The sequence below is a fragment of the Martes martes genome (assembly GCF_963455335.1).
Source record: "Martes martes genome assembly, chromosome: 1".
Taxonomy (NCBI): domain Eukaryota; kingdom Metazoa; phylum Chordata; class Mammalia; order Carnivora; family Mustelidae; genus Martes; species Martes martes.
Window position 1 is genome coordinate 154,193,945 of NC_137888.1, and position 22,466 is coordinate 154,216,410.

Sequence of the window (22,466 nt, forward strand, 5' to 3'; positions counted from 1 at the left end):
TAAAACAAATAAACAGGTGAACAGAGAAAGCACCACCCTACTGTACAATGCCAACTTATAACATGAGAATATAAGAAAGAGTTAGAAAAATCAGCATTTGGCACCTTTCTGAGTATAATATCTATTTCGGGTAAGATACATCAATGGGTGCTAACGCAAAAAAGTTTGATGGAAATAGGGTATTACAAAGATTCAAAGTATCTCCCTACAAAGTACTTACTAATTAATTAGTTCAACATACTCATTAACTGTCAGGAAAACTAGCCAACTGTCATCTTGACGAAGTGATAAAAGTTAAACATTAACAGCCCAGGACAAATCAACCTCAAGTTCTTCCTGACATGCACCAAAAAAACAAAAACAAAAACAAAAAAACCACAGCTATACTTTGGTGGTACTACTGCCCAAAAATGCATAAATCACAAGAAAATATAAGACAAACCCTAACTGAGGGACAGTCTATGAAGAAACTAGCCTATACCCTTTTAAAATGTCAAGGTTGTGAAAAACAAGGAGAAACAGAAGAACTATTCCAGACTGAAGGACAAAAAAGAGCCAACCAAATGCAACACAGAATCCTGGATTAGATCCCCAATCTGTACATGACTCTGTCCAACAGCATTATTGGGGGAACTGGCAAAATTTGAATGTGTTTAATGGATTAAACGGTAATATTAAATCAATGTTAATTTCCTGATTTTGAAAGTAGTACTGTGGTTATATAGGAGAGTATTCTTATACTTAAAAAATGAACTCTGGGGACGCCTGGGTGGCTCAGTGGGTTAAGCCTCTGCCTTCAGCTCAGGTCATGATCTCAGGGTCCTGGGATCAAGTCCCGCATCGGGCTCTCTGCTCAGCAGGGAGCCTGCTTCCCCCCCCCCTTCTCTCTCTCTGCCTGCTTCTCTGCCTACTTGTGATCTCTCTCTGTCCCTGAATAAATAAAAATCTTTTAAAAAAAATTAAATAAAAAGTTAAAAAAAAATAAAAATAAAAAATGAACTCTGAAAAAAAAAAAGAACTCTGCAGTATTTTTTTAATTTTATTTATTTGACACACAGAGAGAAAGCCAGGGAGACAAGTGGAGGGAGGAGCAGAGGGACAGGGAGAAACAGACTCCTCACTGAGTAAGCAGCCCAATGTGGGGCTTGATCCCAGAACCCTGAGATCCTGACCTGAACCAAAGGCTGACGTGTAACTGACTGAGCTACAGGCACCCCTGAACTTTGAAGCACTTTAAGATTTTATTTATTTATTTGACAGACAGGGATCACAGGTAGGCAGAGAGGCAGAGAGAGGAAGGGAAGCAGGCTCCCCACTGAGCAGAGAGCCTGATGGGGGGCTCGATGCGGGGCTCGATCCCAGGACCCTGGGATCATCACCCAAGCCGAAGGCAGAGGCTTTAACCCACTGAGCCACCCAGGCGCCCCTGAACCTTGAAGTATTAAACACTTAAACCCTTTAATGGATTCCTATTATACTCAAAATTACATACAAAATTTTTGACAAAGTCTGGCATTACCTAGCCATCATTCAACTCTCCAGCCTCATCTGAGAATATTCACTACACACTTTTGTCATTAGTCTATGCTTTCCCCTAGCTTAGGGACTTCACCTATATTTTCCTCTGGAAATTTTTTTTCTCTGGGAACTTTCCCATTATAATTCCCCACTTTTCTTGTCCAAGCTGATATGTCATCAAAAAGTCTTCCCTCAGAGCATCTGGGTGGCTGAGTCAATTAAGAGTCCACCTCTTGATTTCAGCTCAGGTCTTGATCTCAGGGTCATGAGATCAAGCTATGCTTGGGGCTCCCTGCCGAGCAGGGAGACTGCTTGAGATTTGAGATTCTTTCCCTCTGCCCCTCCCCCACCCAGCTCACGCACCCTCTCTGGCAAATGATGAATCTTTGAAAAAGAAAAAAAAAGTCTTCCCTCATTCACTCATCCATTCAACAAATACATACTAAGAATTTCCTATATGCCAAACACAATTCTAAGACATAGAAATTCAGTAGTAAATAAACATTTAAAATTTTGAGCCCTTGTAAAGCTTACTTTTAGAGGGAAAGACAAGATAGCTAAGTAAAAATAGAGCGAAGGGGTGCCTGGGTGGCTCAGGTCGTGATTCCAGGGTCCTGAGACCAACACCAGTATCAATCCAAGTCCCTGCTCAGCGGGGAGTCTGCTTCTCCCTCTCCTTCTGCCCCTCCCCCTATTTGTGCACGCTCACACTCTCTCTCTCTCACTCTCTCTAATAAGTAAATAAAACCTAAGAAAAAAAAAAAAAGTAACAATATAGTATAGTACATAATAACAGTGCTATGGAGAAAAAGAAGAACAAAGTGTGGGGCACCTGGGTGGCTCAATTGTTAAGCGTCTGCCTTCAGCTCAGGTCATGATCCCAGGGTCCTGGGATCAAGCCCAGCATAAGGCTCCCTGCTCAGAGGAAAGCCTGCTTCTCCCTCTTCCACTCCCCCTGCTTGTATTTCCTCTCTCACTGTCTCTCTGTCAAATAAGTAAATAAAATCTTTAAAATAGAGGTGACTGAGTGGCTCAGTGGGTTAAGCCTCTGCCTTCAGCTTAGGTCATGATCTCAGGGTCCTGGGATCCAGTGCTGCATCCAGCTCTCCGCTCAGCAGGGATCTGATTCCCCTTCTCTCTCTGTCTGCTGCTCTGCCTACTTGTGATCCCTCTCTCTGTCCAATAAATAAATTAAAAACCTTAAAAAAAATCTTTAAAATAAATAAATAAGAAGAACAAAATGTTATACAGGGTGATGTGAGAAGACGGTAGTCTTAAATCACTACATGTGGTCACTTGACTATATATAGAAGTAAAAATTTTAATAATTTAAAACATCATGAATAACGGAGAAGGCAAGAAGGAGGTGATGTGATGAGGCAAGCAGATAAGTGAGATAAAAGCACTACCAGTCAAGGGAAGATCAAGTGCCAAAAAGCTGGGACAAGAGTATGCCTGAAAATACGCTGCCATGGCAAGGAGGCCAATAAGGTCACAGAACAAGCACAGGAGAAAACAGTAGGAGATGAAATCAAAGAAGTAATGATGCCTTGAATACAACTGTAAGACTTCTGGCCTCTACTATATAGAATAGGAAGGGGACCCATCAGAGAGTTTGGACAAAAGAGTAACATGAGCTAACCTATTTTCGCAGAGTCACCATCCATGGCTGCTGTGTGGAAAACTGACTTGCAGTTGTGCAAGAGCAATAAAGAAACCAGTCAGAAAGCTATTACTGTAATCCAGTGAGAAGATAATGGTAGCATGGACAAGGGTGTTCCACTTTGGTGGCAAAAGTGTTAAGGGCAGGGGTGCCTGGGTGGCTCAGCCGGTTAAGGCTCCAACTCTTAGTTTCAGCTCAGGTCATGATCTCATGGGTCATGGGATTAAGACCTGCATTGGGCTCCCGGCTCAGCAGGGAGCTTGCTTTAAAGATTCTCTCCCACTGCCCCTTCCCTCACTGCTCACTCACTCTCAGTCTCAAATAAATAAAATCTTAAAAAATTGGGGTACCTGGGTGGCTCAGTCATTAAATGTCTGCCTTTGGCTCAGGTTATGATCCCAGCATCCTGGGATCGAGCCCAACATTGGGCCCCCTGCTCAGCAGGAAGCCTGCTTCTCCCTCTCCCACTCCCCTGCTTGCTGTCCTCTCTTGCTGTCTCTCTGTCAAATAAATAAATAAAATATTTTTTAAATAAGTAACATAAAATCTTCAAAAATATATAGAGAAAAAAAAAAAAGATTTGATACAGGCAATCAATCTAACTCCTACTTAAAATTAGTTCCCAGGGCACCTGAATGGCTCAGAGGGTTAAGCCTCTGCCTTCACCTCAGGTCATGATCCCAGGGTCCTGGGATCGAGCCCCACATCAGGCTCTCTGCTCAGCAGGGAGCCTGCTTCATCCTTTCTCTGCCTACTTATGATCTCTCTCTCTCTGTGTCAAATAAATAAATAAATCTTTAAAAAATAAAAATAAAAAATGAAATTAGGGGTGCCTGGGTGGCTCAGTGGGTTAAAGCCTCTGCCTTCAGCTCGGGTCACGATCCCAGGGTCCTGGGATCGAGCCCCACATCGGGCTCTCTGCTCTGCAGGGAGCCTGCTTCCCCCTCTCTCTCTCTGCCTGCCTCTCTGCCTACTTGTGATTTCTGTCTGTCAAATAAATAAATAAAATCTTTTAAAAAAAAATGAAATTAGTTCCCCTCTTCCTTTATAATCTCTTAGGCCTCTGAACTCTGCCTTCATAGAACTTACCACAGTTTGTAATACATTTAGTTGTGGAATTATGTTTAACGTCTTTTCTCTTAAAAGATTCTAAGCTCCCTGAAAGCAGAGACTGGGTCTGTTTGTTCACTATTTCACTACTACCCCAAACAAATAAATCAGTAAAATGCAAAGTTTTTTGAAAGTAACTTTTTTTTAATCTCTGAAAAATAAATCCAAGATTCTCTTGTTTTGATAATAAACAAACCCTACTAAAGAACATGGCCATAAGGACAAAATACCAAGTACCAAGGACCTGAGGCAACAGAAGGCAACTGCGTGCCTAAGGGTGTTCATGGCACAGCAAGAAGGCTCATATGGCTATAGGGTGGGGATTTACAAACTCTTTCTGAGAATGGCTATTGTAGGCTTTGCCAAGCAAAAGGCAAAAAATCAAGAATAACATGTTGGTTCTTATATAACAAGAAAGAAAAATCCTGCCTAACCTATATCCTTTTTACCTAAGTCAGGCCATCTCAGATGGTGGGCACACTAGGTACAACTGTCATTAGCTGGAGCCATTTCCAAAGGAAGAGTATCCAGTTCTGTGGAGAGGGCACCACTGGGGGGTTGCGGGGGGGGCGGGGATAGGTAGGATAGCACTGAACACAATCAGCTTCATTCTCTGCCCCAGTGACACCCAAATTCCAACACGCCCTTCTCTCCTCCCAGAGAGCCCAGCCATCTCAACTTGGGCAGCTGGCTCAGCTGCTGGAGACAAGGCAATTTGCTGAGTCACCAATCCCCAGTCTGATATTCTACATTCGCTGCCAAGTGTAGGTGGCACCAGAGCAAACCCTGGGCAGCAGCAAGGTGCAGCCAATGGACAGGGAGGCAGATGCTGGGAATAAAGGGGACAATGGGACAGAGCCAGCGAGGTCTCCAAAGCTCAGAGCCCTAACCAACTAGAGTGGTGGCTATGGAAAATATAAAAATAGGCAGCTGGGCAGGCCTTAGTTTGTTGACTTCTGCTCCAAAGAAAGCAGGAAAGGACGTAGTAGGAAATAAAGCTACTTCCTCTGCAAATGGACCAGGACCCAAAAAAAAAAAGAAAGGCTAAACAGCATATCTTAAATTTTTTACACCTACTCTATTCAACGTATTTGGGGTCAACTCTCAAAACAAGTTGTGTGGGGAAAGAGTGCATTTGTAGCCTATATTTAATTGACTAGAAGCTTCATGATGGAATCCTCAAAAACAGCTGTCTCAGGAAAGGTTATGTAATTTAAAGTTAAGTACTGTTAAGTACTATGGGACGGCAGTCATTGGAAATCAACAATATCTGAACCACATGAAGTAAACTCCAAGAGAGACGAAATAATGCTTTTCAAGGAAAGGAGCCATTGATAACTACAGTTAAAATGCTGTTCCTAGGGCGCCTGGGTGGCTCAGTGGGTTAAGCCTCTGCCTTCAGCTCAGGTCATGATCTCAGAGTCCTGGGATTGACGCCACGCTGGCCTCTCTGCTCAGTGGGGAGCCTGCTTCCCTCTCTCTCTGCCTGCCCCTCTGCCTGCTTGTGATCTCTCTCTCTGTCAAATAAATAAATAAAGTCTTTAAAAAAAAAAAAATGCTGTTCCTACAGCACCAATTACTCCTTTGATATATTTCCATCATACAACTCCTTGTAATTCAGCTTAAATCTCAGGTCTCAAAATTCCTAAAGAGGGAACAAGAGCAGAAACAAGAGAATCTACCCACCTCTCTATCATTTAAATATGATTTACTAAGGGCACCGGAGTGATTCAGTCCTTAAGTGTCTGCCCTCGGCTCAGGTCATGATCCCAGGGTCCTGGGATTGAGCTCCATCAGACTCCCTGCTTGGCGAGAAGCCTGCTTCTCCCTCTCCCACTCCCCCTGCTTGTGTTCCCTCTCTCGCTGCATCTCTCTCTGTCAAATAAATAAACAAAATCTTTTTAAAATAAATAAATAAATAAATATGATTTACTAGATCAGCAGATTCTAGCTTAGGCTATACCTCTAACAAAGTAGACCAAGACTGCAAGTTTTCCACAAGTAGGAAGAAGGAAAGCCAGTGTCCTATACCAGAGTTGGCGCAAAAAATAAAAAAAAAAAAAGTGCATTATGATTATGATAAATACTACTATAGAGAATCTGTATGTACTTTAATATTTTAGAAATAAGTAATTTTTTAATCAATTATAAACCTTAATCATGCTTAAGAGGTATAATGTCACAGTGGGCAATAGCTCAGGCTTGCAAGTCAGACAACCCTGAGTTTGAATCTCAACTCCACCAACTCAAAGCTGTGTGACTGTATGAAAGTTATGAATAACTTCTCCAAACCCTTCCTAATGTGAGGTGATAGCTCATTAATTTAAGCATGAGGAAAAAGATGATACAATACATACTAAATACTTAAAATAGTATTGATATATAGTACATTTGACATAAATGGTAGCTACAGATTATTTTGCAACTATCCAGAAAGGCCTTTTATGTTCTCCGATAATTTTATAAACCTCAGCCACCTTAGAGCAAATATTCAATAGCTCAATTTTTAAAAGCTCACGGGGGGAGAAAAAAAAAAAAAAAAGAACCCTAGGAAATGAATTCATTTCTTTGAATATACAAAAGACCAAAAGACAGTTATAGGACAAACTCCCATCAGAAATTCTAGTTTTAGGTACACCTGCATAGCTCAGTCAGTTAAGCATCTGCCTTCGGCTCAGGTCATGATCCTGTGGTCCTGGGATCCTGCTTCTCCCTCTGCCTGCCACTCCCCCTGCTTATGTGCCCCCTGCACTCTCTCTCTCTGACCAATAAATAAATGTAGTATTAATAAAAAAAAAAAGATGAAGCTTTCTTCTAAGGTTTTCTTTTTAAAGATTTTATTTATTTATGTGGCAGAGAGAGATCACAAGTAGTCAGGAGAGGCAGGCAGAGAGAGAGGAGGAAGCAGCCCCGCCGCTGAGCAGAGAGCCCGATGTGGGACTCGATCCCAGGACCCCGAGATCATGACCTGAGCCGAAGGCAGAGGCTTAAGCCACTGAGCCACCCAGGTGCCCCAAGAGGTTCTAGTTTTAAGGGCACCTAGGTGGCTCAGTCAGTGAGCATACAATTCTTGGTTTGGGCTCAGGCTATGATCTCATGGGTGATGGGATCAAGCCCCATGTTAGGCTCCCTGCAGAGATTCTGCTTGTAGTGTCTCCCTCTCCCCCTTTCCTGACTCATGCGCATGCACATGTTGCCTGTTTTCTCTCTCTCTCTCTCTCTCTCTCTCCACATCCCCTAAAATAAATAAATGAGTCTTTAAAAAAAAAAAGAGAGAGAGAGAAGGAAAGAAATTCTAGTTTTAAAGTTTGAGCGAAGATGTGGAGATTGAGAACAACCAATCCACGCTAGCCAAAGCGACACTGTAATGCAAATTCACATGACCTATACAGCTCTAGTCACTACTTAGGGCTGTGCAACTCCTGACCACCCACCAGAGAGAAACAAGAGAATCCAAAGAGCTGGACCACTTATTGGTCAGAGTTAACAGATCCTTCTGCAACCTTATTTTCACACTTCTTCACCCAATTTATCACATGAAGAATCATTAATGAAGCATTTTGCAGCAGAACATAGTAGAAAGTAAATAGTCAGGGAGTCAAGAGGTCAGGATCTTAGTCTAATCCTACCACAAAATCCACTGTGTGGCCTTAAACGTCCTGTGGGCAAAGGACTCTCCCTTAAGGTTACACAGAATGAAGACAGTCCTAACAAGCTTTTTTATTTACTAAACGTTAGAAGTCAAAACACAGGAGTGCCTGAGGGGCTCAGTGGGTTATGCCTCTGCCTTCAGCTCAAGTCATGATCTCAGGGTCCTGTGATCCAGCCCCATGGGAACCTACTTCCCCCTCTCTCTCTCTGCCTGCCTCTCTGCCTACTTGTGATCTCTGTCAAACAAATAAATAAACTCTTAAAAAAAAAAAAAAAGAAGTCAAAACACAGAAAAACAAATCAGATTTTAAATCTTCCTTAAAATTGCCTATTCAAGCTATCCTACGACCCAGCAATCACATACTGGGTATCTACCCTAACAATACAAATGCAGGGATCCACAGGGGCACATGCACCTGAATGTTTATAGCAGCAATGTCCACAATAGCAAAACTATGGAAAGAACCTAGATGTCCATCAATAGATGAATGGATACAGAAGAAGTGGTATATATATATATACAATGGAATACTATGCAGCAATCAAAAGAAAAGAAATCTTGCCACTTGCAATGATATGGATGGAACTAGAGGGTACCATGCTAAGCGGAATAAGTTAATCAGAGAAAGAATTATCATATGATCTCTCTGATATGAGGAATCTGAGAGGCAGGGTGGGGGGTCATGGAGGGTAGAGAGGGAAAAAATGAAACAAGATGGGATCAGGAAGGAGAAAAACCATAAGAGACTCTTAATCTCAAGAAACAAACTTAGGGTTGTGGGGGGGTGAGGGGGTAGGGATAGGATGGCTGGTTTATGGAATTTGGGAGGGTATGTGCTATGGTGAATGCTATGAAATGTGTAAGCCTGAGGATTCACTGACCTGTACCCCTGGGGCAAATAATACATTATATGTTAATTTAAAAATTTTTTTAATTCTGTCTATTCAGGGGAGCCTGGCTGGCTCAGCTGGTTAAGCTTCAGACTCTTGGTTTCAGCATCATGACCTCAGGGTCATGAAACTGAGCCCCAAGTGGGGCTTTTTAAGATTTTATTTATTTAACAGAGAGAGAGGAAACACAACCAGGGAGAGAAGTGGGAGAAGCAGGCTCCCTGCTGAGCAGGGAGCCCAATGCCGGATTTGATCCCAGGACCCTGGGATCGTGACCTGAGCGGAAGGCAGTCGCTTAATGACTAAGCCACCCAGGCGCCCAAAAAAATAAAATATTTTTTAAAAAAAATTTATGTTTATTCATCTATGCAGAATAAAATTACTGAGCCAAATCAAGGTCTGCCAAGTACAAGCACTTTCTGAGACCAAGGGCCAACTATGATGTATCTTTATTTCCTCCACACAGTTTGAGTAACAAATCTGTAGTAATATCATTAGTACTAAAGTTATCTTAATATCTTCACCCCCAAACTAACAATCAGAATGTAAGCAACAGTTGTGAAGTAAAATGGAACAGCAATATTTTCTTTCCTGATCCATGAAACACTAGTGTTTGAAAAAAGAATTCAGAAATTACGAGACTAGTTCCATCAACTGTACTTTTTATAAGTGAAAAACGATACTACCATAACACAACAAACATTAACCCACAAGAGAATGACAAATTTAGAATTTTTACAAGACCTATATAAATGACTTAACACAAAGCTAAAATTACAAACTATTAAAAAAAAAGTCAATGAAAATACTAATATCAAAACCAGTGAATGCAGCCAAAAGCAGACTGAGAAAAAGCACACAGTTCTAAAATAAATGTATTAGAAAAACAAGAGGGAAAAAGTTAATCACTCAATGCAAAAAAGATAAAGAAATGTAAATGACAAAGGCAGAAAAAAAACAAAAAACATACACTTGTTAAAGCATTTATTTGATAGGGGCGCCTGGGTGGCTCAGTGGGTTAAGCCTCTGCTTTCCACTCAGGTCATGATCTCAGGGTTCTGGGATCGAGCCCCGCATCGGGCTCTCTCCTCAGCAGGGAGCCTGCTTCTCCCTCTCTCTCTCTCTGCCTGCCTCTCTGCCTAACTGTGATCTCTCTCTGTCAAATAAATAAATAAAATATTTAAAAACACACACACACATTTATTTGATAAAATAAAATAAAGCCGTATTTCTTTAAAAAAAAAAACTGTTTATTTGAGAAAGAGACAGAGAGACAGAGTGCGAGCTCTTGCAAGCATGGGGGACTGTGGAGGGCAGAGGGATAAGCAGACTCCCTCCGGAGCAGGGAGCCTAACTCTGGGCTCCATCCCAGCACCCTGAGATCATAACCTGAGCCCAAGTCAGACACTTAACTGACTGAGCCACCTTGACTTGATTTAAAAAAAGGTAGTTCCAAAAAAATTAAAAATTAAAAATTAAAAAAGGTAGTTCCAAACCCTTAGCAAATCTGATCAAGGGGGAAACCCACATTAACACGTGCACATTAGGAATAAGAAAAAATTTCAACTACCAATTACGAAAATAAAAAATTTTGTGAGGACTTCTGTATGACAAACGGTATCATAAATGCAATTAAGAAACAAGACACAAGGTGCCTGGGTGGTTCAGCAGGTTAAGCCTCTGCCTTTGGCTCAGGTCATGATCTCAGGGTCCTGGGATTGAGGCCCGCATTGGGCTCTCCGCTCAGCAGGAAGTCTGCTTCCCTCTCTCTCTGCCTGCCTCTCTGCCTACTTGTAATTTCTCTCTCTGTCAAATAAAATAAATAAATAAATAAACAAATAAAATCTTTAAAAAAAAAAAGAAAGAAAGAAACAAGACACAGGTGTGGACATTTACAAATATGCATAATGGGAAAAAGGGTAAATAACCAGAAAACGTAAAAAGCTCCTAAAAATCATTAAGGAAAAAAAAAAACAAGCAACCCAGAAAATGGGCAAAGAAAAAGAACAGGCGATTCACAGAAAAAGAAACTAAGTGACCAGTAAACATAAGATACTCTAATTCAGAAAAATCCAGGCAATGCAGCCAAAAACAAGATACCATCTCTCATCCAACATTTCACAAAAAGCAGTAATTTAAATTAACTAGCAAGTACCAACAAGGATGTGGAGGAATAAAAACTCACATATACCTGTTGATGGGAATGTAAATTGATAAAACCACTGTGAAGAGCCAAAATACAAGTAACTCTCTTCCAGTTAACCAGAGATCTGAATGAACATCCTTCTGCTTCCTCCCAAAATTCCACTAAAAAAAGGAATAAAAAATTTAAAAGATGTAAATGCACAAGGACAAAGACAACAGGAAAACAGCACAACAGCATACAAGAGATTTCAGGAAATTTTCTAAAAGATGAGAAGTGGATGAATGAAACAGAGAGAGAAAGCTGAAAATCTGACTCCCTACAGGGAAGGAGCTAACAAAATAAAAGTCAAACCATCCCAGAGAAGTCAGAAAGGATATGAATTAAGAAACGTAAGGTACCACTCAAGAAAGGAATTTAGGGGGCGCCTGGGTGGCTCAGTGGGTTAAGGCCTCTGCCTTCGGCTCAGGTCATGATCTCAGGGTCCTGGGATCGAGCCCCACATCAGGCTCCCTGCTCAGCAGGGAGCCTGCTTCCCCCCTCTCTCTCTGCCTGCCTCTCTGCCTACTTGTGATCTCTGTCAAATAAATAAATAAAATCTTTAAAAAAAAAAAAAGAAAGAAAGAAAGAAAGAAAAAGAAAGGAATTTAGTGTAAGTCTGGGAAGGGAATGGTTGAAAATCTGGAAAAAACCTTCAGGCTCCCAGCTCCTCTACTCTGAGAAAAATGTTAGGTATACCAAGCACAGCTAACGTGGGAATCAAGCACAACTAAGTGGGGAGGAGGATGCAGACTGAGAGGCTACGGCTGGGAGAGCTAACTGCCTGCATCATTCTCTCTCCTTCTTCCTTACTAACAGAACCACAGATTTCATGTGGATATATGGCTGCCCTTAATAAAAACTCCCTTTTCTATCCTACCCTTCTAGGAGATATGGATATATGCTAACGTGACATATGCTAACATATGAGCAAGGTGTTATGGGGCAGTTTCCAGGGAATATTCTGGAAACTGAGCCCTCCGCCTCCTTTCTCCCTTCTTCTTTCCAACTATCTTAATCTTGGGTATGACTACTATCTGGGCCTTAAGAACAACTCTAGGTTTTACAGAGCAGACAGCTAGAAGACACCTGAGCCTGATGAACTTCACAGAACCACTATACCAGCCTCAGACAACCAGAACTTTTTACACAGGAATACAATCATAATTTAACTCACTGATAATGTAAGATCTCATAAGTGCAGCTAAATCCAACCCTAATACAGGTGTCACACTAGACTAGATAATGTATATATGACTGCTGAAATCCCCAACCTCCATTCGCCTTGATCAAATTTCAAAAAGCTGACAACCAGGCTTTTTCATGGAAGGAGACAGGAAGCTTTCTCTCTCTAATTGCCACAAAAGACACAGACACTGCTATCTGATGTTTCCTTCCCCAAAACCATGGTTCCTCTCTGACCATCCTGAAGTTTATCAAGGCTCTTCTAATCAGTTTTAAGTTAAAGCCACTTTGTAAAGGATGATGTCCATTCTCAACATGATAGTCATAAATGTATATTTTAAGAAATTTTAATAGAGCTCTATTAGTAATGATAAGAAAGCAAGTTCATCACTGGACCTCTACATGGTGCTATGTACCAATACTCATCAAGCTAGCTGCTGTTCCTTAGAAATTAGCTCCAACCTTCTGATTCAAAAATTTTACTTAGGGGACGCCTGGGTGGCTCAGTTGGTTAAGCAGCTGCCTTCGGCTCAGGTCATGGTCCCAGCGTCCTGGGATCGAGTCCCACATCGGGCTCCTTGCTCGGCAGGGAGCCTGCTTCTCCCTCTGCCTGCCACTCTGTCTGCTTGTGCTCACTCTCGCTCCTCCCTCTCTCTCTCTGACAAATAAATAAATCTTTAAAAAAAAAAAAAAAAAAAATTTTACTTAGAAGTTCATTATGTGGGCCTTCTGGGTGGCTCAGTTAGTTAGGCATCTGCCTTCAGCTCAGGCATGATCCTGGAATCCTGAAATCAAGCCCTGTGCCCTGCTCTCTGCTCAGCAGGGAGCCTGCTTCTCCCTCTCCCTGATGCTCCCCCTGCTTGTGCTCTCTCTCCCTCTCTTTCAAATAAATGGTAAAATCTTAAAAAAAAAAAAAAAAAAGTTCATTAAGTTAAGAGCACCTGGGGTGGCTCAGCCAGTTAAGTTCCAGCTCCTGATTTCAGCTCAGATCGTGATCTCAAGGTCATGGGATGAGCCACGCATCACGCTCCCTGCTCAGCTGACGCAGTGGGGAATCTGCTAGAGATTCTCTCCCACTCCCTCTCCCACTCCCTCTCCCCTTCCCCCAGCTCGCACTTGCATGTATTCTAATAAATAAGTCCTTTTTTTAAAAAATAAAAGTTCACCAAGTTAAAAATATGTAAATTAATGTTCAGTTTACACAATTACCCAAACATAATTATTAAAGTAAGATATTCCAGGGATGCCTGGCTGGCTCAGCTGGTAAAGCATGCAATGCTGATCTCAGGGTCATGAGTTCGAGCCCCACGTTGGGTGTGGAGCCTATTTTTTAAAAACTTCAAAATTTTAAAAAAATAAGATATTCTGCTTGCTTGATTGAAAAAACAGCTCACACCTGTCTGATTTTTGCATACTTGAGGAAGTTTTTTTTTTACATCTCCATGCTAAAATTTAATAGATTACAGTGTATCTGTTAGCTTATCCTTAACACACTAGAAAGGCAAGAAGTGAAAAAAATATATACATAACTGTTGAATGAATGGGCTAGAAGAATATAGAGAGTTACCAATGAAGCATGGTTACTTTCAAAGAGACTATCTCCGAAACAGCCCCAGTACCTAGGAATAGTTCTCACATTTATGCCTGAGAAGAGAATAAAGGACTGAACAAATGAATGACGTTTTAAAGTTCACAGCAGAACCCTATCACAACCACTATCCACCATTCCCTCTTTTCTGTGAGTCTTAAAACTATGCACCAATTGGGGCGCCTGGGTGGCTCAGTCATTAAGTGTCTGCCTTTGGCTCAGATCATGATCCCAGGATCCTGGGATTGAGCCCCACATCCGGCTCCCTGCTCAGCAGGAAGCCTGCTTCTTCCTCTCTCATCCCCCCGCTTGTGTTGCCTCTCTCACAGTCTCTCTTCTCTGTCAAATAAATAAATAATCTTTAAAAAAAAATAAACCATGCACCAATTGTCTCTGAACACTCCAAGCTCCTTAAGGTTTGGGACCAAATTTAATCTACTTAACAAAACTGCTAAGTCTACAAGGAGATGTTAAGGTATATAAGGAGATGTTAAGGAGATGTATATAAAACTTCCTTGAGTATGCAAAAATCAGACAGTTGTGAGATGTTTTTTCAATCAAGCAAGCAGAATATCTTATTTTTTTAATTTTATTATTTTTTTAAAAATAGGCTCCACACCCAACATGGGGCTCGAACTCATGACCCAGAGATCAGCGTTGCATGCTTTACCAGCTGAGCCAGCCAGGCATCCCTGGAGTATCTTATTTTAATAATTAACGTGGTTCATTACACCACATTCATGCTTTCTTAATATTACTTGTGAAAAATCCTCACTGAATACTATTCCTGTCTACATAAAAATCACTTTGTTTTTTTAAAGTATGTTAGTTCTAAACAATGACCAAGAACTCCTAGGTTACCCCCAACAAAATGCTCATACTAAGTATAGTTAAACTAATGATCTTTGCAACCCAATAGTCATATAACTTTAAAAATGACACCAAAGGGTCATAATCTCTCTAAGCAATATATTCAGTATACTTCTTTTGGGGAGCCAGCCCTTCCCCATCCCATATTAATACAGCTTTGATCCATGTGGGATGGAAAAGTTAAACCAGCAGACTGACTCAGACAAAGGCAATTAAATTAGCCTATTTCCCCTATTTTCCATCATCACAAATGGGCACAAGCCAACCCAGTCAGAGACCTCCCATGGACTTTCACCAGAGATAAAGAGAAAATTGTGGAGGCCGAGAAAATTAAGGCCATCCCACCTCAAGTTTAGCTGATGTGGGAAACAGAGGCAGAAGAAAATGATTAAAATTCCTTACCGACTGACAAGCCCAAGAGTGGCTCTCCCCTGGGGACTTAACTGCCCTCACCTTGAGGTTTTGCTAAGGACAATCCTAGCCTGACCGACCCCCTACCCCGACAAGTCCGACCAGGATCCTGTAAGTCTACTTTAACAATTCCTTTAAGAAACTTTATCTCTAAACCTCCAAGATAGTGTTGAGAATCATTCCCAAGTATATGGCCCATTGATATACATCTAAAGGGTCTCACAAGAAGATTTTTATTATTGGTAATAAATAACCTTTCTCCCAACAATAGGTAGCCCCTCAAGGTCCTGGAGACCTTGATTCCTTAGAGACTTATATCATCCATAATCCCCTTTGTCCTCACCCACTGCCGAGTCCACCCCTATTCTGCCTTTAAAAACTCTGACTATAATCTGGTTCGGGGTCCAAGTCCCTACACTGCTGCGTGGGGTATACTTGGGCCCAAGCTTAAGCTTGTCAAATAAACCCTCGTGTGATTGCATCGGTGCTTGGCTCCTTGGTGGTCTCTCAGACACGAAAACTCGGGCATAACAAAAATCGCTCCTCATTTAAGATCCTGAGTATTCGGGACCACTGTCATTACAGTAGAGCTACGTGGGACCATGTCCTCCAGCACAGGAACAAAGCTCACCTAAACTTAGGGAATCATCACAAACCCAAGATGATCTCCAGTGATGTTTAAAGCTAAAGAAGTGATACTCCTAAACTTCTCAGACACAGGAACAAACTAATTTAATCTAGGGTTCTCTTTGCATTCTAATACAGCTGTTTCTCCTGTGAAACAAAGAGAATGTGTTTGCATAGGTACCAACTAGGCAAAAGAAAATTTTTAACTATGAAGTACTATAAAAATCTTGTCATCCCACCCGAAAAGTACCACAAATGGAACCCTCATTAAATATAGCATGAGCTCAATAAGCATTTGTTAACAAATCACTTCCTTATGTGCATACCTTCTTGTGAACAAACTGATTTTAAGCAACCTATCTTGAACATTCTGTCACTGAAGCTTAATTTCAAACAGTCCCAGCTCCGAACCTTTGGAATTCTCCATCATTTGATTATGATGAACTTAAGATAGCCCATTTAAAGTAAAAACAATGTAATGAGTACTAGACATTTGTCCCAATGCCCCAATTCTGTCACTTTCCTCAAGCAACTACTATTATGAAATCTAAACCTGGCCAAGAAAGTTTTGCGGTGAGGGCGCCTGGGTAGCTCAGTGGGTTAAGCCGCTGCCTTTGGCTCAGGTCATGATCTCAGGGTCCTAGGATCGAGTCCCGCATCGGGCTCTCTGCTCCGCAGAGAGCCCGCTTCCCTCTCTCTCTCTCTCTCTCTCTGCCTGCCTCTCTGTCTACTTGGGATCTCTCTCTCAAATAAATAAATAAAATTAAAAAAAAAAAAGTAAGAAAGTTTTGTGGTGATGCAAAAATGGGGAAGGGTGGAGTCTCAGAGACCTCCCCCCCCCCCCGCAAAAAAAGTGAGGAAAATTAGTTCTGGAAAACGTGGCGAGAGAGCAGTAGAGAGCAGGACGTGGCCGACCGTTCTCCCCAGGTATAGGACGGACGGAGTCTCAGCAGACCAGGGGCAGGGGCGGGCCGGCGGGACGACTGGGCAGGGTGAGTGGTGGCCTACCGGGCCGCTCCCGCTCACCAGGAAGGAATGCAGACCACACCTACGCTCCCAACCAAGCCAGGGCGGGGCGGCCCGACTCCGACCGTGGGTGCGAGGGCGGGACGCAGGAAAGGCCGAGGAAGAAGGGGGGGTGGGGGAAAGCGGCGGGCCGCAGACCACCTCCCCTTCGCTCGCCCCCGGGCCCACCTCAGGAGCGTCTCGAGAGCGCCCTCGTGCTTGTCCAGCGGGCGGCCGAGGGCGGCGCGGCGCAGCTTGCTGAGCTCCTCCGCCGCGCGGCAGTACTGGGCCTGCTCCTCCCCTCCGCTCGGGTACGTCTGCTGGATGAACTTCACCAGCGGCTTGGCCAGGTCCACCTCCGAGGTCTTTTTCAACTGTACCGAGATGAACGTCGCCATGGCGAGCACCTCGGCCGCCGTTCGGGCCAAACAGACCGCAGGACGGCGACGAGAGTCGAGTCGGGCGGACTACCCGGCTGGCGGACCGACGGACCGAGGAGCCGACGGACGGGCTCTCCGCCGGTGCTTTGGGTCCGGCCACTTCCGGGAGCTTCCGCGCAGGCGCACGCGGGCGCCGCCTGCAGTCACGTGAGGCGGTCGGGGGTTCCCCGGTGCAATTCGCTTGGGCCCAGCTTCGGTTGGAGCTGGCTCTTTTCGGAAATGGAATTCTCCCATTCCAGCTCACTGTCGTAGCGGGTGGACCGAGCGCTTTCACGTAAAAGTAACTATTCCTCCGTCCGAACAGCTGGTGAAGTACTGTTCAACTGCCATCTAGGAGAGTTTTCCGCTACCTGTCCAAGACGGTGCTTCAGGGTTGTTGTGACCTATGGTAGTTCATTCAGCGGAATGCTGTACACAAGGACTGAGCCTTGTAGCTTGTAGGCAAGGTGTCCCTGCCATTGTGCAGCTTACAGTCAGGTAAGGACACATACTAAGGTGGACGAACAACAGTGTACTTGGACTGTAGGGTATTAGGGTCCCTTGGAAAAACCTGATTTAAACAAGATAATTAGAGAAGGCTTCTCTGAGAAGATTAACTTAAAATGACCCACACTTTGAGAAGTGCTTGACGTTAGAAGAACGGAAGAGTGGCAAGGGAGAGCCTTCCAGACCAAGGGAGTGCAAGTGCAAAGGCCCTAGGTGGCAAGCACTTCCCTTCTTCTGAGAGTTGAAGCGAACTGTGGCAAAAACTTAAAAACCACATGGGGAGGGGCGCCTGGGTGGCTCAGTGGGTTAAGCCGCTGCCTTCGGCTCAGGTCATGATCTCGGGGTCCTGGGATCGAGTCCCGCATCGGGCTCTCTGCTCAGCGGGGAGCCTGCTTCCCTCTCTCCCTCTCTCTCTGCCTGCCTCTCTGTCTACTGTGATCTCTCTCTGTCAAATAAATAAATAAATAATCTTAAAAAAAAAACACACATGGGGAATGGAATGAAATAAAGTTGGAGGAGTAAGCAGGCATCAGTCATTCACAAACTTATAGGCCAAGTTAGAGAATTTGTATTATATAATAAATGCAAAGGAAGCAATAAATGGGATTTAAGAAATATTGACATGATAGAATTTGCATTTTAAAAAGGTCATCGTATCCATCAATCTGATCTCTTGATGGGTTGTAGTATGAAGTAAACGATATCATCTATGATATATTCCAAGCAAAAATGTTTAACTTGAGTCTATCAAACCTTTGCATCCAACACAATTACTAGAAATACTGGGGATAGAGGAGCAAAATACATAAGAGGCAACCAAACATCGAGGAGGTAGAATATTCTGCAGAATAACTGGCCCCATCTCTTCAACAATGTATTGTTATGAAAAAAGCCACTGCTGTATGAAAAGAAATCTAAGGTACACAAGAGTAGATTGAATCCTGGTATGAACAGACCACCTTATAAAATGCATTTTCAGGAGAGCTTAAGAAATTTCAGTATAAATAGACTGACTAGGATGAAAATGTATGGCCATGGAAAAATGGAGATTATTAATTGAAAAAAGCAAGTCACAGCACAGTACGTATGTTATAATATCTCACTTTGGTTACAAATACAAAATAAATGTATTTGTGTACTACAAAAAAATCTAGGATTATACCATAAGGGTGTTAACAGTTGCAATCTTTGGAAGTGGAGTACGTATTTTTATTTTCAGGTGTACAATATAGTGATTTGACAAGTCTGCAAATCATGCTATGCCCACCACAAGTGTAGCTACCATCTGTGACCGTACATTGCTGTTACAATACCATTGACTGTATTCCCTGCGTTGTACTTTTCATCCCTGTGACTTATTCATTCCGTAACTGGAAGCCTGTCTCCCACTCCCCTTAACCCATTTTGCCCATCCTCCACCCCCCTCCCTTAACAACCATCAGTTCTCTGTATTTATGGGTTTTGCCTATCTTTTCTGTGTAATTTTTTTTACAGCATATATACTATTGTTATAAAAGTTTGTCTTACCAAATTTTCATTTTTTAATAAAAGATTCTAGGTTAAAATAAAATAGCCACTTAACTGCTATGTAGAGAATGCATTAAAGAAAGGCAAGATGAGGGGCACCTGGGTGGCTCAGTGGGTTAAAGACTCTGCCTTCGGCTCAGGTCATGATCCCGGGGTCCTAGGATTGAGCCCCACATCTGGCTCTCTGCTCAGCGGGGAGCATGCTTCCTCCCGCCCTCTGCCTGCCTCTCTGCCTACTTGTGATCTGTGTGTGTGTGTGTGAAATTTAAAATATATATATATATTCAAAAAGAAAAGCAAGGTGAAAGTTATGATCATGTCAGAAATACAGGCAAGAGATCATGAAAGCCAGCATTAGCAGGAGTGAGCTAAGTTGATGTGTTTTTGAGTTAAAAATTGAAGAATTTCCTGATAATCAGGATAGGAAGGTGAAGAGAAGGGAGGGAGCGATCAAGGAGGCTTCTGGTTTGGGTGCCTGATCTTCTGAATGGTCAGTAGAATTATTTACTGATAGAAAAACTGATGTATCATCCACTGATGGGGTCAGGGGGTGGGGAGTGTTGGTATCCAGCCATTCAAGTGGAGTCAATAAATTGATAGTTGCGTTTATGGGATTAGAGCTTCAGAGAGAGGTCTTGCTTGGGAATCGGCCGTCAGCATACATACAAATTATTTTTAAACCCCTGGGACTATAAAGGAAGACAAAGAAACAGAAATAGATCAGAAGCTATCAATTAGGGAGGCCTAGGTGGCTCACTTGGTTAGGCATCTGCCTTTGGCTCAGGTCTTGATTGGGATCGAGGCCTGCGTAGGGCTCCCTGCTCAGCAAGGAGCTGCTTCTCCCTCTCCTCCCCGCTCATACTCTCGGTGGCTATCTCTGTCTCTCTCTCTCTCTCTCAATTAAATAATAAAATCTTTTAAAAGAAGAAGAAGAAGAAGCTATAGATTAGGAAAGATAGAATCAGATTAGTAATTTTTTTTTTAAGATTTTACTTATTTATTTGACAGAGATCACAAGTAGGCAGAGAGAGAGAGAGAAAGGGAAGCAGGCTTCCTGCTGAGCAGAGAGCCCCGATGCGGGGCTCGATCCCAGGACCCTGGGATCATGACCTGAGCCGAAGGCAGAGGCTTTAACCCACTGAGCCACCCAGGCGCCCAGATTAGAAATATTTTTAAGGCAGAAGATGATAGAGTATCTTGTAAGTTTGGTTGACAGAACTGACGTACTGGAGAGCGAATGAACATTCAGAAGAGCCTGAGGAGCAAAGCGTGTGAAAAGTGGAGAGGAAAGGGTAACCAAAACTGGGAGGGTAGAAGGAAGGGATTAACTCTGTAAGATAAATCATTTGTTGAGGCAGATGGAGAATGAACATAGATGTGCCTAACCATATTGCATTGGTCAAAGGAAGATTAAGGTGATCCTGTCTGATGGAACTTAAAATCCAAACTCCCCCTGAGGGTTGCTGGGGGAAGGGGGTTTGTGGAGAGGGTGGTTGGGTGATGGACATTGGGGAGGGTATGTGCTATGGTGAGTGCTGTGAAGTGTGTCAGCCTGATGATTCACAGACCTATACCCCTGGGACAAATAATACACTATATGTTAATAAAAAAAAAAATCCGAACTCCTTACTGTAGCTTGATCTATTTCTGCATATCTCTTCAATTTCATATTTTACCACTTGTTCCTCATTTATTACTACCCAGTCACATTGGTCTTATTTCAGTTTTTCGAATTCACTGAGATCTTTCCACATATGACTTAGAATACTTCCCCCCTCACTTTCTTCATATATAAGTGGAAATGCCTCCTTCCCATCATAGCATTTAAAGTAGATTCCCCCTTGTTAATGTCTAACTCAGCCATTGTTTATTTCTTTCAAAACACTTATCCTAACTAGCAAGTATTTTTGTTGTTGTTGATTGAATTTTTGTCTGACTTCCCCACTAGAATATAACCTCTATAAGGGCAAAATTGTGGTGGTTTTTTTTTTTAATACTGTTATATCCAGCGCTTGGCACATGGTAGGCACTCAGTAAATAGTTTTAAATGAGTAAGTGAGTTTCACTGCTTGTAAAAGGAAAAATTGGATTCCTATTATCAAAGTAACACACATTTCTCAATAACAGATACCCTCATTAATTTGGCAATAAGCCAATGTAGTTAATTAGGCAATAATCATTAATTAGGCAGTAGATCAGTGGCCAAAGGATTGCATATTAGGAAAGGCTAGCTTTGTGTTCTGATAATAAACAATTTCAGAATCTCAGTATCTTAATTTAGTAAACATTTGTCCCTTATCTACATAAAGTCTTATATAAGACAGGCAGCTAGTTTTCTCAACATGAGATGCCACTTTCGAAGGGGAATAGGAAATCTAGAGCATTATGCAATAGCTTTTCACTGCCTGAGCCCTCACTTCCACTCCCATTTCCCTGGCTGGAACCTCTCACTTGGCCCTATCAAACTGCAGTTGGACTGGGAAGGGTAATCTTTGTGCCCAGGAAGAAGGGGTGGGCTGGATATCAAGGACCACCAGTGATGCATTCTAAGGATGAGTTTCACTGCTTTAAAACTTACTTAATAGTAATGATGATTTTCCATCTGTGGAATGAAACTCCATAAAATACATTCTTAGAGTACAGTCTCAGTGTAATGTTTGGGGAGATACTAAATCAGTAGATTTTCCTCCCTGATAATCCGTAGTTCTGGTAGGCCCATCATTACCCCCATTGATTGAACCAATGGAAATAATTGCTTCTTTGGACGGGTAAAACCCCACTGAAAATGGGTGAGTTTCAAAACAGAGTTCTTGAAGTCCATATTGAGACAATAGCCTGAAAGTAAGCACTTGTGATTTTTGGAGGAGTAGAGATTTGTTGTTGTTGTTGCTGGTGGTGGTGTTTGTTATTTTTTAAGATTTATCTTTTTGAGAGAGACAAAGAGAGTGAGCAGGGGAAGGGGCAGAGGGAGAGGGAGAGAAGCAGACTTCCTGATGAGTCCAACCCAGGATCGTGACCTAAGCTGAAATCAAGTGGGACACTCAACCAACTGAGCCACCCAGGCGCTCCCAGAGTCAAGCTTTATTGAGGAAAGAGGCTTATAAAAGCCAAGCCTAGAAGGCCACAATAGAGTTTTTTAAATGAATGAGTGGGTAAATAGGGCAAGGGTTTGATGGAAGGGAAGTTCCTGCAATGTAATAAAGAGAAAGGTCTTTGGGTGCTGAGAGGAAGGGTCTGAGAAAGAGTGAAGGGCAGAAGGTAAATGAGGTGTCCTCACTTCATTACTCTACACTCTATAGTGTTGGGTAGATA

General features: G+C 42.5%; 1 protein-coding gene across 2 annotated transcripts in view; it reads right to left on the reverse strand.

Moving 5' to 3' along the window:
- Positions 1–17,245, reverse strand: part of PDCD6IP (programmed cell death 6 interacting protein) — a 79,789-nt gene extending 62,544 nt beyond the window's left edge. For both annotated transcript variants that reach the window (XM_080815179.1, XM_080815178.1), the window contains exon 1: positions 16,891–17,245. In XM_080815179.1, coding sequence (XP_080671305.1) covers positions 16,891–17,099 — 209 coding nt within the window. In that variant the 5' untranslated portion in view covers positions 17,100–17,245. The remainder of the gene's footprint in view (positions 1–16,890) is intronic.
- Positions 17,246–22,466: the final 5,221 nt, after the last annotated feature.